Source organism: Panthera leo, chromosome A3, assembly GCF_018350215.1.
Source record: "Panthera leo isolate Ple1 chromosome A3, P.leo_Ple1_pat1.1, whole genome shotgun sequence".
Taxonomy (NCBI): Eukaryota; Metazoa; Chordata; class Mammalia; order Carnivora; family Felidae; genus Panthera; species Panthera leo.
The window spans coordinates 1882106-1895613 of NC_056681.1; the positions used below are offsets into that span (position 1 = coordinate 1882106).

The 13508-nt window shown below is 56.7% G+C and overlaps 1 protein-coding gene across 1 annotated transcript in view; it reads left to right on the forward strand.

Annotated features, from left to right (window-relative positions):
• The first annotated feature begins 6783 nt into the window (after positions 1-6783).
• The window catches only part of TAF4 (TATA-box binding protein associated factor 4), a 65683-nt gene continuing 58958 nt past the window's right edge, over positions 6784-13508 (forward strand). Inside the window, exon 1 of the mRNA XM_042930496.1 lies at positions 6784-8157. Coding sequence (XP_042786430.1) covers positions 6837-8157 — 1321 coding nt within the window. The 5' untranslated portion in view covers positions 6784-6836. The remainder of the gene's footprint in view (positions 8158-13508) is intronic.

The window sequence follows — 13508 nt, forward strand, 5'->3', positions numbered from 1 at the left end:
AGTTATTTGTTGGATTTCGAGGCGTACTCCTTTGTGGTTAGTTTGGTTTTTTTAGTAATGGCTTTGGTGATTGAAGTGCACAGTGTCTGGGAGCCGCTATAGCAGAATGTACCCCAGATGTAGAGCCTTCCAATGTCACAGGCCCATTGTCTGCGGTCGTTGTGTGCCTCACAGCTACATACAGTAAGATCCCCACAATGCAATGTTACAATTGTTGCTTTACACAGACGTATGGATTTTAGAGGAATGAAGAGGAAAGTACTCTTGTATGTGTATTCAGTTATGTATCCTTTTCATTCTTTCCTGATGATCGAGTTTCTAGCTGGTATCATTTTCCTTCAGCCCGAAGAACTTCCTGTTTAGCATGTCCGGTAATACACGTCTGCTGGTGAGGATTTCTTTTAATATTCTTTTATGTTAAAATATATTTACGTACTCTCATTCTTGAAAGCTGGTTTGACGTCCTGCAAATGTGTTGACAGGCTTTCTTTCAGCTCTTTGTACATGTAGTTCCACTCTCTTCTGGCATCCATAGTTTCTGATGAGAAGTCATTAGACTCCACGTGTCGTTCCCTGGATGGCTGTGACCGCGTGGCTACTTGTAAGAGTTTTCTCTTTACATGTGCCTTCCAGCAATTTGACTATGATGGGCCTATGCATGGTTTTCTCTGTGTTTATCTTGGTTGGGGACCATGGAACTTCAAGTATGTAGATTCATGTCTTTTACCACGTATAGAAGATTCTAGAAATTATTTTTTTCAAATACTTTTTCCTGCCCCATTCTTTCTCTCCTCTCGTTTCGTAATTTCAATTACATGTACATAGACCTTTTGAAATGGTCTCACAGATCCTTGGTCTCTTTTATTTATTCCCCACTCTTTCAGATTGAATAAAGTCTATGGATAGATCTTCAAGCTCACTGATTATTCCTCTGTCATTCACTCTTCTGTTAGGCCCATTTAGTTAACTTTATATTTATGATATTTTAATTTTCAGTTCTACAATTTCCATTTTCTAAAAATAGTTTCTAAGGGCACCAGGGAGGCTCAGTTGGTTAGGCGTCCAACTTTGGCTCAGGTCATGATCTTGCAGTCTGTGGGTTCAAGCCCCGCGTCGGGCTCTGTGCTGACAGCTCAGAGCCTGGAGCCTGCTTCAGATTCTGTGTCACCCCCCTGCCCCTCCCCCACCCGCACGCGGTCTCTCTTTCACAAATAAACATTAAAACAAATAAAAATAAATAAACAAAAATATACATATAGTTTCTAGTTCTCACTTGTGGTTTTTAAAAAATATTTTCCCCCATTAAAAGCATATTTTTCTTTACATCAGTGATTACAGTTATAACAGTTACTTTAAAATCCTTGTTTGCTAATTCCACAATTCGGGTCACATCAGGGATCAATCTCCATTACTTACCCTTTTTGGTTTGAGAATGGTTCTGACATTCTCCTTTTCTTTGTATATCAAGTAAATTTGGATTGTATCCTAGACACATTGTTATTTTCTGTTGACTTTGGAGTCATACGTACACATCCCCAGAGTTGGTTTTATTTTGTGTTCGTGTTGTTGTGACGCTAAGACTCGGCAGTGCTCGGGCTACAAACAACGACCCGTGGACAGCAGCTCTGATCTCATGTTAGACCTCATCTTGGTTCTTTTGTTCTCAGCCTACCTGCCTGGAGTCGGCCCCATGCGTGTGGTCCAGTGTCACCTGGGGATTTAGGCCCTATTTATAAACAGAACTCAGGCCCCTGTTTCTCTTACTCCTTCCCTTCTGGGATGTCCCTGCATCTCCCAGAGGGTGTCATTGGCCCGGCTCCGTCTCCTAGCCCCTTAGGCAGAAGGACTATAGGTGTTTTGTTGGTGCTTTTTTTTTTTTTAATTTTTAATTTTTTAAAATTTACATCCAAATTAGTTAGTGTATAGTGCAACAGCGATTTCAGGAGTATGTTGGTGCTTTATCTGGTCGGTGTGCAGCCTGGCCTTAGGCCAGGAGTGTTGAGACAGGCAGCCCCCCTCCCCAGCATTTGCCTGCCTTTGCTCACTCTGGCGACTCCAGGAAAAGGTGTTTTGTATTTTGTCCCGAGCTCAGAGTGCCGTCTGTGGGAAGGTGAGTTCAATAGGAGGTTACTATTCTACCACACTGTAAATGGAAGCCCAGCTTTCAATTTCCGTGAAAAGAAACCCTGCTGGGATCTTAAAACCTGTTTTGTATTGAATCTGTAGATCACGTTGGGAAGAAAGGACAGGCTCCTAATTCTTAAACTTTGTATATCCCTCCACATACTTATTTTTTCTGTAATTTCTCTTAATCGTGTTTTACAGTTTCCTCTTGTTTTTTTGTTTGTTTTGTTTTGAGAGAGAGAGAGTGAAAGAGAGCGAGAGAGAGCACGTGTGCGTGCATGAGCGGAGGAGGGTCCAGGGGGAGGCGAAGAGAGAGAAAGAATCTTAAAACAGGCTCCAAACCCAGCTCGGAGCCTGACATGGGGCTTGATCTTACAACTGTGAGATCTCATAACCGTGATATCAAGACCTGAGCTGAAATCAAGAGTTGGATGCTGAACTGACTGAGTCACCCAGGTGCCCCTCTGTCTGTCAGTCTTTTGCTTTGTTTTGTTAGTTTTACGTTGAGGTGTTTGGTTGGTTGATGCTTTTGTAAATGGTCTAACTTTCAAAGTTTAAATTTTTACATTCTCACTGACATTTAATGGTCAGTGCCTAAAACCTTAGCTTTATGTATCTTGTGCAGTTAATGCTAATGACACAGGTTCCAGCGACAAAACCTACGGTTTGGTCTGTCTCCCAGAGCACCTGCAATGAAGTTTTCAAGAAGGTAACTTTTCAGGAATGGAGGCTGGGGCTTTACGAATTGAGCATTTAAGCTGAATGAGGGGCAAGCTGTGTTAGGAATTAACCAAAGCAATAGGCAGTTCTACCTGAAAAAACCCTCTGAGGGGCCTCATACTCAGGAAATGGAGTTCGGCAGCCTCACCTTTCCAGGGAACGGGGACTCAAGACACCAGCGGGCTCCTTGGACTTGATAGGAAGGCTGTTTCTTGCTTGTACTCTGACGTGGCAAGGGAGACGGCCCAGGAAGGCTGACCTATCGGAGTTCCCACCTAAACTTTGAAATAAGCCCCTCCCTGAGCTAAACTAGTAAAATCCATCCGTGACAGCTGTAGTTAGCTATTTGTGGGAGTCAGCCAAGACACCGTCGTAAATGAGTCATCCGAGAGTTTGTAGACAGCCTGCATCCAGCAGATCCAGGTCAAGCTCCGAGAGGAGGCAGGCCTGACTCTAACTTTGGAGCAGACATCTAATCAGTGTACCGAGGGCTCGGTCCACCTTGCCAGTCTAAAAGGAGCATTGCCAGTGTCTGTCAGCTCTGCGGTCCGAGTCCCAGGTTTCTGTCTCCACCGGGAGAGACCTTGGGCTACTAATGACATCCTTCCTGAGCGTCAGTCCCCTCATCTGCCACACAGGCTTGGCCTGGCGTGGAGGGAGGGCTCAGTGTGTCGGTGTCGCTTACCTGCGGCACCACACTTTGTTTCCGAGGCAGAACAGGGAGGGGTGGCCTTGGCTACTGGGTTCCACTCCAAATGCACCAACTCTCAGGCTACTGTTCTGGGGCAAAGGGGCCGATCGGGCTGATGACGGCCTTCTGATTGATCTGAAATTTCCATCTTCTTTCCATAAGCGAACAAACCAGTCATGTGTTATATTGGGTTGAAGTGTCCCCCCCAAATTCACACCCACCCAGAACCTCAGCACATGACAATCTGGAAATGGGGTCTTTGCATATGGAATTGCTTAACAGTGTTGAGATGAAACCATTTTGAATTTATGGTGGGCCCTAAATTCAGTTACTAGTATCCTCTAAAGATGAAAGGAGGGGCACCTGGGTGGCTCGCTCAGTTGGGCGTCCAACTTTGACTCAGGTCACGAGCTCACGGTTTGTGAGTTCAAGCCCCGTGTTGGGCTCTGTGCTGACATCTTAGAGCCGGGAGTCTGCTTCGGATTCTGTCTCCCTCTCTCTCTGCCCCTCTCCTGCTCATGCTGTCTCTCTCAAAAATAAATAAAAATGTTAAAAAATTAAAAAATAAAAAAGATGAAAGAATACACAGGTGCCTGAATGGCTCAGTTGGGTGAGTGTCCAACTTTGGCTCAGGTCATAATCTCACGGTTTGTGAGTTTGAGCCCCACTTCTGGCTCTCCGCTGTCAGAACAGAGCCTGCTTAAGACCCTCTGACCCCCCCCCCCCCCCCCCAATCAAAAACAAATAAACATAAAAAAAAAAAAAAAAGATGAGAAGACACAGAGATGCAGAGAAGCCGTGTGACCACAGAGGCACAGATTGGTGCAAGCCCGGGGGCCACCAGAAGCATGAGGTGGGAAGGACCCTGCGCACTTTAATGTTGGACTCCTGGCTTCTGGAACTGTGAGAATGAATTTCTGTCGTTTCTGTAAGTCCCTGTTTATGATGATGCTGACAGCCCTAAGAAGCGGATGTGTCTACATCTATGGATCAGTTAGGTGTTCCTGCACTCGACCCCGGGTCAGGGATCCATTCTTGATGACCGGCACACCCTGCCAGATCCACGGGGCTGAGGAGCACCATCCGCTGGGGTGGGGAGGTCCCCCAGGTGAATGGGACTCTGGTAGCCTAGGCCTGGGTCTTTAAAAAATGTTTTCTTATGTAGTATTGCAGGTAGACAACAGAAGCAAAGGGAATACAACCAACATCGCGTACCTTTCACACGGCCAGAGCAGGGCGGAAATGATTTACTCTCGGATTTGAGTGTGTCTGATGCTTTCTCTATTTTATTGAAGAGACACTGAAAAGGCTCACATGGTGGCCCCATGGCTTCCTCACTGCCCCTGTTCACTCTCAAGGTGGGCAGTGCTCCAGGGAGCACTGTGGCTCCCATCTTCCCTGGGGTGGGGGCAGGGGACGGGGACTCCCCTGGCAGGGAAATGGGACCACAGGGGGTGAGGTGGGGTGCAGACTTAACCGCCCACACTTCCTGCAGGACAGTGCCCTGGAGCAGTCTGCGGGTGAGATCGGCGCCCCTGCAGGGAGCAGGCCAGATGCAGAGGAGAGCAGCGATGCTGGCCTGCGTCCAAGAGTGCAGGCTGACCGGAGGCTGGGGGAGGGGGGTCCCCGTCAGAGAACGCAGGAAGCCACCGCTGTGTGGAGAAGCAGGGGTGCCCTGAGATGGCACCACCAACCTTCCTTCAGGGAAGACGACAGTAATGTAGCAGGGGCGACCTGAGAGTGGGGATCCCCCCTCCCCCGCAGTCACACCGGCCCTCCAGGGTGCAGCGGAACAGAACAGTGGGCTTCACTTTCTACCCCCACCCCAATCGCAATGCTTTGAGGGTGTGGACGATGGCTCACATCTGTTTCCCGGTACAGATGTCATCACACGGGGCCTGAAATCAGCCTGCCAATGCTGTTGCTTGGCCTAACTGTAAGCTTTTCTAATTATTTGTAAGCGTTTAGACATTACGATTTTATACAGAATTCCACATTTCCGCTATTTGAAAGCCAGATCCCGGGCCGGGCTCCAGGGGCTGGAGGAGATGGGCACGGGAGCCGCGGGTCCCAGCCCCCCGCCCCCACACCCGGCGCGTCCCGTTCCTCCTGCGCGCGGAGGTGCAGGTGCACGGGTCCCCCGCCCCCAGGCGCGCGGGGCTGGGTCACGCTGCCCGGAGACCGCGGTTGTCTTCGCCAAGCGTCCCGGAACACCGTCTGGTGGTAAAAAGCAAACAAGCAAAACCCGGCACGAAGAGCACTGTACCTGAGCTAGTCAGTTCTACAGCGGAGATGCTCGTGCACAGTGTTTAGGTCACGCACTTTGTCAAAGAGAACAGAGCAAACAGGAAGAGGCCGTCCACACAGGACCGCTCCCGACTCGGGACTGCCGGTCGCCACCAGCGCTGTCGGCTCCCCCAGTGATTTATGGATACCCGTGTGCGGGAGCCGTGCCGCCCCAGGCCGGGCGCCACTCCCTCCGGGGAAGCTCGGGCCGCGGCGGGGGGACGGGGACGGGGACGGGGACGGGGTCGGGGACGCGCGGGGCCCAGGACGCACCGCCTCGCCCGGCAGTCGCGCACCGACGCCGCGAGGCCAGTCCTCGGCCAGGCCCGGCCCGCCCGCAGCCGTGGCGCCGCCGCCGCCCGCCTGTCCCGGCTCCGGCCCCGCGAAGGCAGCGGCGGACGGGCCTCGGGAGCACGGCCTCCCTCCCATCCTCCCTCCCTCCCTCGACCGCCCGGCGCTCCCGTCAGCTCCGGCCGCAGCCATTTTGGAACGAGCGCAGACAAAGAGCGAGTCACCGTCGTTGCCCCCAGCAGGCCCGGGGTGCGGACCCCGCCTGCCGCGCCTAGCCGTCCGTCTGCCCCAGCCCCTGGCCCTCCCGGCCGCCCGCACCCCCACAGCCCGCCGGCCCGATGCCGCCCGCTCGCCCACCGAGCCCAGGCCGCCCGCCCGCGCCCCGGCCTCTGCCGCTAGCAGCCATTGGCCGCGCCTTTTAAGCGCGCGCCGCGGCCAATGACGAGGCGCCGAGCGGCCGGGCGGGGGGCGCCGTGACCAATGGCAACGCGCCGGGCGGCGGGCGGGGGCGGGCGCGCCGCCGCGCCTGCGCACCGCGCCGTCACCGCCCTCTACACCCCCCCTTACGCCGGCCGCCCCCCGCCCGCCCGGCCGCCGCCCCCGCCCCGCAGGCGCGCGCCGCCCCCCGCCCGCGCCTGCCCGCCCGCCCGCCCGCCCGCCCGCGCGGAGCCTCCTCCCCGCCCAGCGCCGGCGAGCGGCGGCGGCGGCGGGCCGAGGAGGAAAGATGGCGGCGGGCTCGGATCTGCTGGACGAGGTCTTCTTCAACAGCGAGGTGGACGAGAAAGTGGTGAGCGACCTGGTGGGCTCGCTCGAGTCGCAGCTGGCGGCCAGCGCGGCCCACCACCACCACCTCGCGCCCCGCGCGCCCGAGGCGCGGGCCGCGGCCGCCGGCGCGCTCGGGAACCATGTCGGAGCCGGAGCGGCCGTGCCGGCCGAGGGCGCGCCCGCAGCGGCGCCGGAGCCGCCCCCCGCAGGTAGAGCGCGGCGCGGCCTGAGCGCGGGCGGGCGCCGGCCGGGCCCGCGTCCTCACCGCGCCATCCCGCTTGTCCCCGCAGGGCCCGCCGCGAAGCTGAGCGCGCTCGAGGCCGGCGCCGGCGCCGGGGCCGGGCCCGGGGCCGGGGCCTGCGCGCCGGGGGCCGCGGCCGCGCCCGCCGCCCAGCCCGCCGCCCGCAACGGCCCGCCCGGCGGCCCCGGCGCCGCGCAAACTTTGAATGGGAGCGCCGCGCTGGGGACCTCGCTCCGCGCCGCCGCCGCACCTGCTGTCAGCCTGCTCCACAACGGGCCCGCGCCCGCGCCGCCGCCCAAGCCCGCCGCTGCCGCCGCCACTGTCATCCAGACGCCGCCCTTCCTCGGCGCCCCCGCCGCGCCCGCGCCCCGCGCCCCCTCGCCGCCCGCGCCCCCCGCGCCCGCCGCGCCCCCCGCCGCCGCCGCCGCCCCGCCGCCTCCGCCGCCGCCGGCCGCCGCCAGCCTGGCCCGGCCGCCCGGCCCCCCGGCCGGAGCCCCGGCGGCGGCGCAGAACGGGGGCAGCGCCGCGCCCGCGCCCGCCCTCGCGCCCGCCCCGGCCCCCGCGCCCGCCCCGGCCCCTGCCCCGGCCCCGGCCCCCGCGCCCGCCCCGACCCCTGCGCCCGCGCCCGCCCCGCCGCCCGCCGCCAACAGTCAGCCCGGGCCCGCCGCCGCCGCCGCCGCGCCCGCGCAGGTGGCCAAGGCCGACTCGCCCAAGACGGCGGTGCAGCCGGCGCCCGCGCCGCCGCAGGCCCTGGCGGCCAGCTGCCCGGCCGGCGCGGGGGCCGGCATGATCCTCGGGCCAACTATGCAAGGGGCGCTGCCCGCCGCCGCCGCCGCCGGACTGCCGCCGCCGCCGGCCCCCGGCACCCCCACCGGGCTGCCCAAAGGCTCGGCCAGCGCGGGGCCCCAGAGCCTGCCCAGGACGCCCTCGGCCACCACCGGCGGGATCCGGGCCACGCTGACGCCCACGGTCCTCGCCCCCCGCCTGCCGCAGCCGCCTCAGAACCCGACCAACATCCAGAACTTCCAGCTGCCCCCAGGTGAGTGGCCGCGCCGGGCGGGCCTGGCTGCCCCCGCGGGGAGTCCAGGAAGTTGTGGGGCTGGCAGGGCGCTGAGGTCACGGGTCTTGCGCGGGCCTGCAGCGAATGAGCCGGGGCGCTCCCCTGCCGGGTGCGGGAGAGCTCTCTGCCATGCGTGTGTGTGTTTGTGTGCGTGTGTGTGTATGTGTGTGTGTGTGTCTGCGGGCACGGCCCGGGGTGCTGTGGCAGCAGGGGTTCCCTTTCCTGGGGCAGCGCTTGGCCTCAGCTCGCTGTTTGCATTGCAAAGTTTCTGGGCTCCCACCGTGCAGCAGCGGCTCTTCTGCTCTCCCGGCTCCATGTGCCCCTGTCCCGCTCCTCCCCTCCCCCCGCCGTGCAGCGCTCTGGCTGCCGGCCTCCGCTGGAACGGCTTACTGGGTTATGCAGCCTGGGTCCATGGCTTTCCTGGGTCTGCTGCTTTCCCCTTCTGGTTTTGGGAATCGGTTGTGTTAGGGCCTGTGAACGGAACTCGTCTGCTCCTCTGTTACTCTGGGTTGTGATGGAGGGCTGGGCACTCCCCCCAGCTGGTGAGGTCAGGCAGAGTAGGGACGCCCCTTCCTTGTGGCCGGGCAAGCGTGCATGGAAAGCTTCCGCTTCCCTGCTAGCGGCAGGATGGCAGAGATCCCAGGTGAGCCCTGGAGGGATCCTTGGGCACACACACCCTTCCTGGTCCACGTCCCTGCCTCCCACTGTGTCGTGCACTGCTTCGGCCACAGCGTCCAGCAGTGCCGTGCTGCGGGTTAAAGGATGCTCAGCCGCTCTGGTTAGTGCCATCCGGTGAGATCAGCGGGTCTCTCAGAGGTGCAGACGGCGGTGCGTAGTGAGGGGGAGCAGTCGCGGCCACAGCCTGTGCGTTTCCCCGGTCTCTTGGGTCATCCCTGGCAGTCGGTTGGGGTTCTTCAGGTCTGACGGTGAAAGGTACCCCACAGCGTCCCAGGTCATGCTGCTGTGTTTTGGGATTCTTGAGCAGAGAGAAACTCGAGCACTGAGAAGCCCCGTCTCCTCTCGCATCCCCTCCGCCTCGCCCGCGGGGACCGGGAGTTTCTGGAGAGCTCCTCCCTGGCTGTGTAGTAACATGTGCTGCTGTAGCGGCCAACGCGGTGGCGGGAGCGGAAACAGCACCTCCCGTGTCCCCGCGTGCTTTCTGGGAAAGAGCCGTTGGTCACCTTGACAGAATTTCAGCGTCTTAACAAGGGAGGGTTTTCTTGTCAGAGCCCGTGAGGGTGTTCTTAGGCCGGCAGGGGCGGGGGAAGTGGGCAGCCCAGACCCACGTCTCCGGGGTGGGAGTGGGGCTTGCCGTGCTCGGAGGGGAAAAGGTGACGCAGAAGAAGTTGCTGGAGAGGTGTCGAGATGCCCCTTAGGACGCGTCTGGTTTGTTTTTTGAGTTTGTAGTGGGCGCTTTATTGAAGGTTCTGTTTTGCTCGTTATGTGTTTTGACCTTTCGGTGGAGAATAGGGCTGATCTTTTAGTAACTTTTGAAAAAGGGAATTCGGGGTTGTGGTACGTTATGTAAAACGTGGGAATATCCTTTCCCTATGTATAAAACTCCCCTTCTGGGGGTCCTGCACAGCTCAGCACCTGCCTTACTCCTGCCAGAGAGCGTTCCCGTGCCGCACTCGTGTTGTTGGAAACTGGCGTGAGCTGGTCAGTAGTTGGCGAGGCAGGCGCTTGGCCTGACCGGCAGGGCCCGTGTGACGCCTGCAGGCGCGGTGGTCTGGGGGATGGCTGTGTCTCCTTGGTCTGCACCTTAGCGCAGGTGAAACCCCTTCCTTATTTTTGTGCCGGGGGAGGAAGCCATGGTTGGGAAAGGGCGTCTCTGACATGTTTGTCACGAGTGACCCCGGGCTCACTTTCATCTTTGGTCTTAACGTCGCCGTCAGAGAGGTCTTCGCGTGCAAGTAGACCACTGCTTGAAAAAAGCTGTAAGAATTGTCATGAGTGTTTGCGTTAAGTCCCCGGGATGTGAGAGCAGAGAGCAGCCCGTGTTGACGTTGGGGTGACAGATGTCTTCTAGAATGTAAAAGACGTGTGTCCGTGTTTTCTTTGACGCTCCCCACACCCCGGCCCCCACCGATTGGGAACTCTGAATACTTACATCGCCTCCTTTTTACAACAGCGGGAGCAAAAAAAGTATTACCCCGAAACAAAGTTCTCGCACTTTTGTAAACCAAAATGACAGGTTATGAATATTCTAGTTACGTAATCGATCAGGAAATACTAAACTCTCTTCCTTGATGTTCCCTCTTCATTGAAATCTCTCGTCCCAAAGACGTATACAGCGGAGGTAGAAGTGACTTATAAAAATAACCGTGCTTGGCTAATAGCTCGTTCTTGCTACAACTCAGAGACGCAGACACTTGGGAAGGGATCAGGGGCGGGAGGCCTTTCCAGGCTGCACACAGGTGTCAGGTGAGCGCGTATGAACGAGGCCGGCCCCTCGGCTCCTCTCCTTCCTGCAGGTCGAGCTCCAGATGGGGAGAGGAGGTACGGGGGTCTCACCGGGGCCCCAGGCCTTCTCATCGTGCGCTGGAACCCATGTGGATTTTGGCTTTAGCGAGTTCCATTTTGATCTTCTTTGTTAGGACAATTCTGTAAAGAAACGCTTACGTTATTGTAACCGATTTGCTCGTTTGAAGGTACCAGAGTGTCAGTTGTGTCCGCTATGGGGAAAGCGAGAACAGATGAGAGATTTTTGCCGCAAAGGCACTTCTCCAAGAACTGCGAAAAGCGCTCGTTTCGTACAGCTTATTAGTAACATCCCGGTAATATTATGATCGTCACTGAGAGAAAAAAAAGTGACGTGACACCAAAATTAGCGTGTGCGTAAATGGTTTTAAAAGATCTTTTCAGGTAGATGCTACGTTAAAGATGCTCATTTCCAAAGGTTATCTCTTGGCGTGGCAAGTTACTGTTTTTTTTGCAGTGGACGTCTGTTTGTCCTGCTTTTGCAGAGAATGCTCTCCTGTCACCTGAAGGTTTGGCCAGGGCGTAGGTTCTCAGTCCGGGACGGAGCACCGTTTCCTCTGGATGGGCGTAGATGCCTTGGCCTGGGAACATTTGCATGCTCCTTATTGGAAGTGAATATTATCACTGTTAATATTCTTGCTCGTAAAAACATGGCTCCCACCATGATGAACGCAGTTATTTGCTGGTAGGCAAGGGAAGAACCCAGTGGTAGCCGACTGGGCTGTTGGGCCGGGTTATTTCCCGGAGGGCTGACCCTGAGCCGGGCAGTAGGGTGTGGAGAGCCCAGCACTGAAGTTTAAAGGAACTGGACATTCTGGTGGCCGGTCTTGCCAGCAAGTGCTGTGGCCCGAGGGGTGTGTTTGCACGTTTAGATTTTGTTACTTGAGGGCACTCTTGCCTTCTCTGCTTGGAGTCCCAGTTGCCCCAGCTAGAAAGTGCCGCTGACCATTTTGCAAAGCATTGTGGAATCCTGTCGGGACGAATGGGACGCACCTCTGTCGTGTAACGTCTGTTATTTACGTGCTGTCTCAGTGACGTTACGGTTTTCGCGGGTCTTAAGTGTTATGTTGCTGTAGATGGTGCCAGGTCTAAAGACAGCTTTGTTCTCATCAAAACCATAGCAGCCTTGGACGCGTTTTCAGTCACCGGGGAACCTGGTGCGATGGCTGACTCTGGTTGTGTGAGTGGGAAAGTTGCCGGGGCTGTCACAGGCCGGTCACAGACCCGGCGGACGTGTCCTGCTGCCATGGGGGCAGTGGGTGCGGCTGCCTGCTCGGCTTTGGCATGGGGTTTGCTTTAGCCCAAAGGCCTTGGGGTTTTGCTTTTGATGTACTTGTGTAATGGTGACGTTCATTAAGAGAAAGGGACAAGAACTCCCGGAGAGCCACACACGGCCGGCACTGGACAGCTCTGCTTGGCGGGGACAGAGGTAGCTTCTCTGAGCTTCCACACCGTGGGCTTGGAGGGGAGGCCATCCTCTGTCCGCACCTCGCCCCTGACTGTCACCACTACCTTAAGGGAGGACAAAGCCGTCTTGGCGCCTGGGGGTGGGGTGGCGTTTCAGGCGTACGTGGGGGTCTTTTGGAGCTGGCGGTTCTCACCTTTTGGCAATAACCAGGAAAGGGGTCCCTTAGACCCTCCTGGGGTTTCCGTTCTCTCCTGCTGCCTACTGTGCCGGAGGGCAACGCGTGCTGTGCGCATATGGCACAATTACTGGAGTTTGAAAAGTCGAGACTTCCCGAGTCCTTTGTGTTTGCTGGTCCAGGGTAGATCCGTATTTCTTAGCGCCCCACGAGGAAGTGGTTAGCAAGCGGGATCTTGCTACCTGGGTGGCCGATGAACCCAGGGGCCAAAGGGCCCGACTCCCAGGAGTTCTGTCACCTCTGGGCCATGGCGAGTGAGTGCCCTCACTTGTGCTGTAGGAGTTGCTGACAAGTGGGCACTGGGTCCCCTCGGGCAGCGGTGTTTGATCAGAACGGGACTGACCCAGTTCAGACCCTGCCCTAGAAACGAAGCAGGTTGGTGGGGCAGAGCAGCCGGGCGCGCACGTGGCTGTTTCCTTGAAATCAAAATAAAGGTAGTTCCTGGTGTGCTCCTAACCCCGGCTGGCTTCGGTGTGTAAATGTAAGTTTCCTCATCTGAAATGACACATTTGAAGAAAGCTTTTTGAGAAATAGCTGGTCGTGTGTGAGTTGATCAAGACGTAATTAACAACTGGTTTTAAAAATCTTGAAGCAGAGATTTAAAAGGACTCTGGAGCAACTTGCCTTAGGTGTGGGGAGTTTGCAAAGTTCTCAAAAGCACTTTTACTTTTTCTCATGTTGATGATAAGCAGGAGTCTCAGGTTTTCTCGATCGTCCTGGGAAATAGTTACTGTTTAGGGCTCTCGTCTCTGGAACTTGTCTTCGACTGGAGGCTGGCAGTCTTTTTTGTGATCAGGTCTTTGATCGTAAGAAGACTGAAGGAGAGAGGTACTTTCTCGCCCCTGGAGCCTCTGTCCTGGGTGCCGTGCACCAGCGTGTGAGGGACAGTTGTTTCCAGCTGGGTGTGAGATTGCCACTGCGTGGGGCACTGTAAGTTACAAACATGCGGCCTTCAGAGCCGTAGATTTACGACCAGTGCCTCTTAACGCCCTGAGTAGATCAAGTGCCGTAGGGTCGTTTGGAAATTGAGAACTTTGTTTCTATGCTAGAACCGGGAGCCCTTTCAAGTACAATTTTTGATTCTTACACATCCTTAGATGTCTGCACTAAGGGAATGAAATCTTCAAAACACAAAGAGGTATAAACATTGTCCACAATTTAGGCACCCACCCCCACATTTGAAAAGTGCATGGATACCCCCTCCTT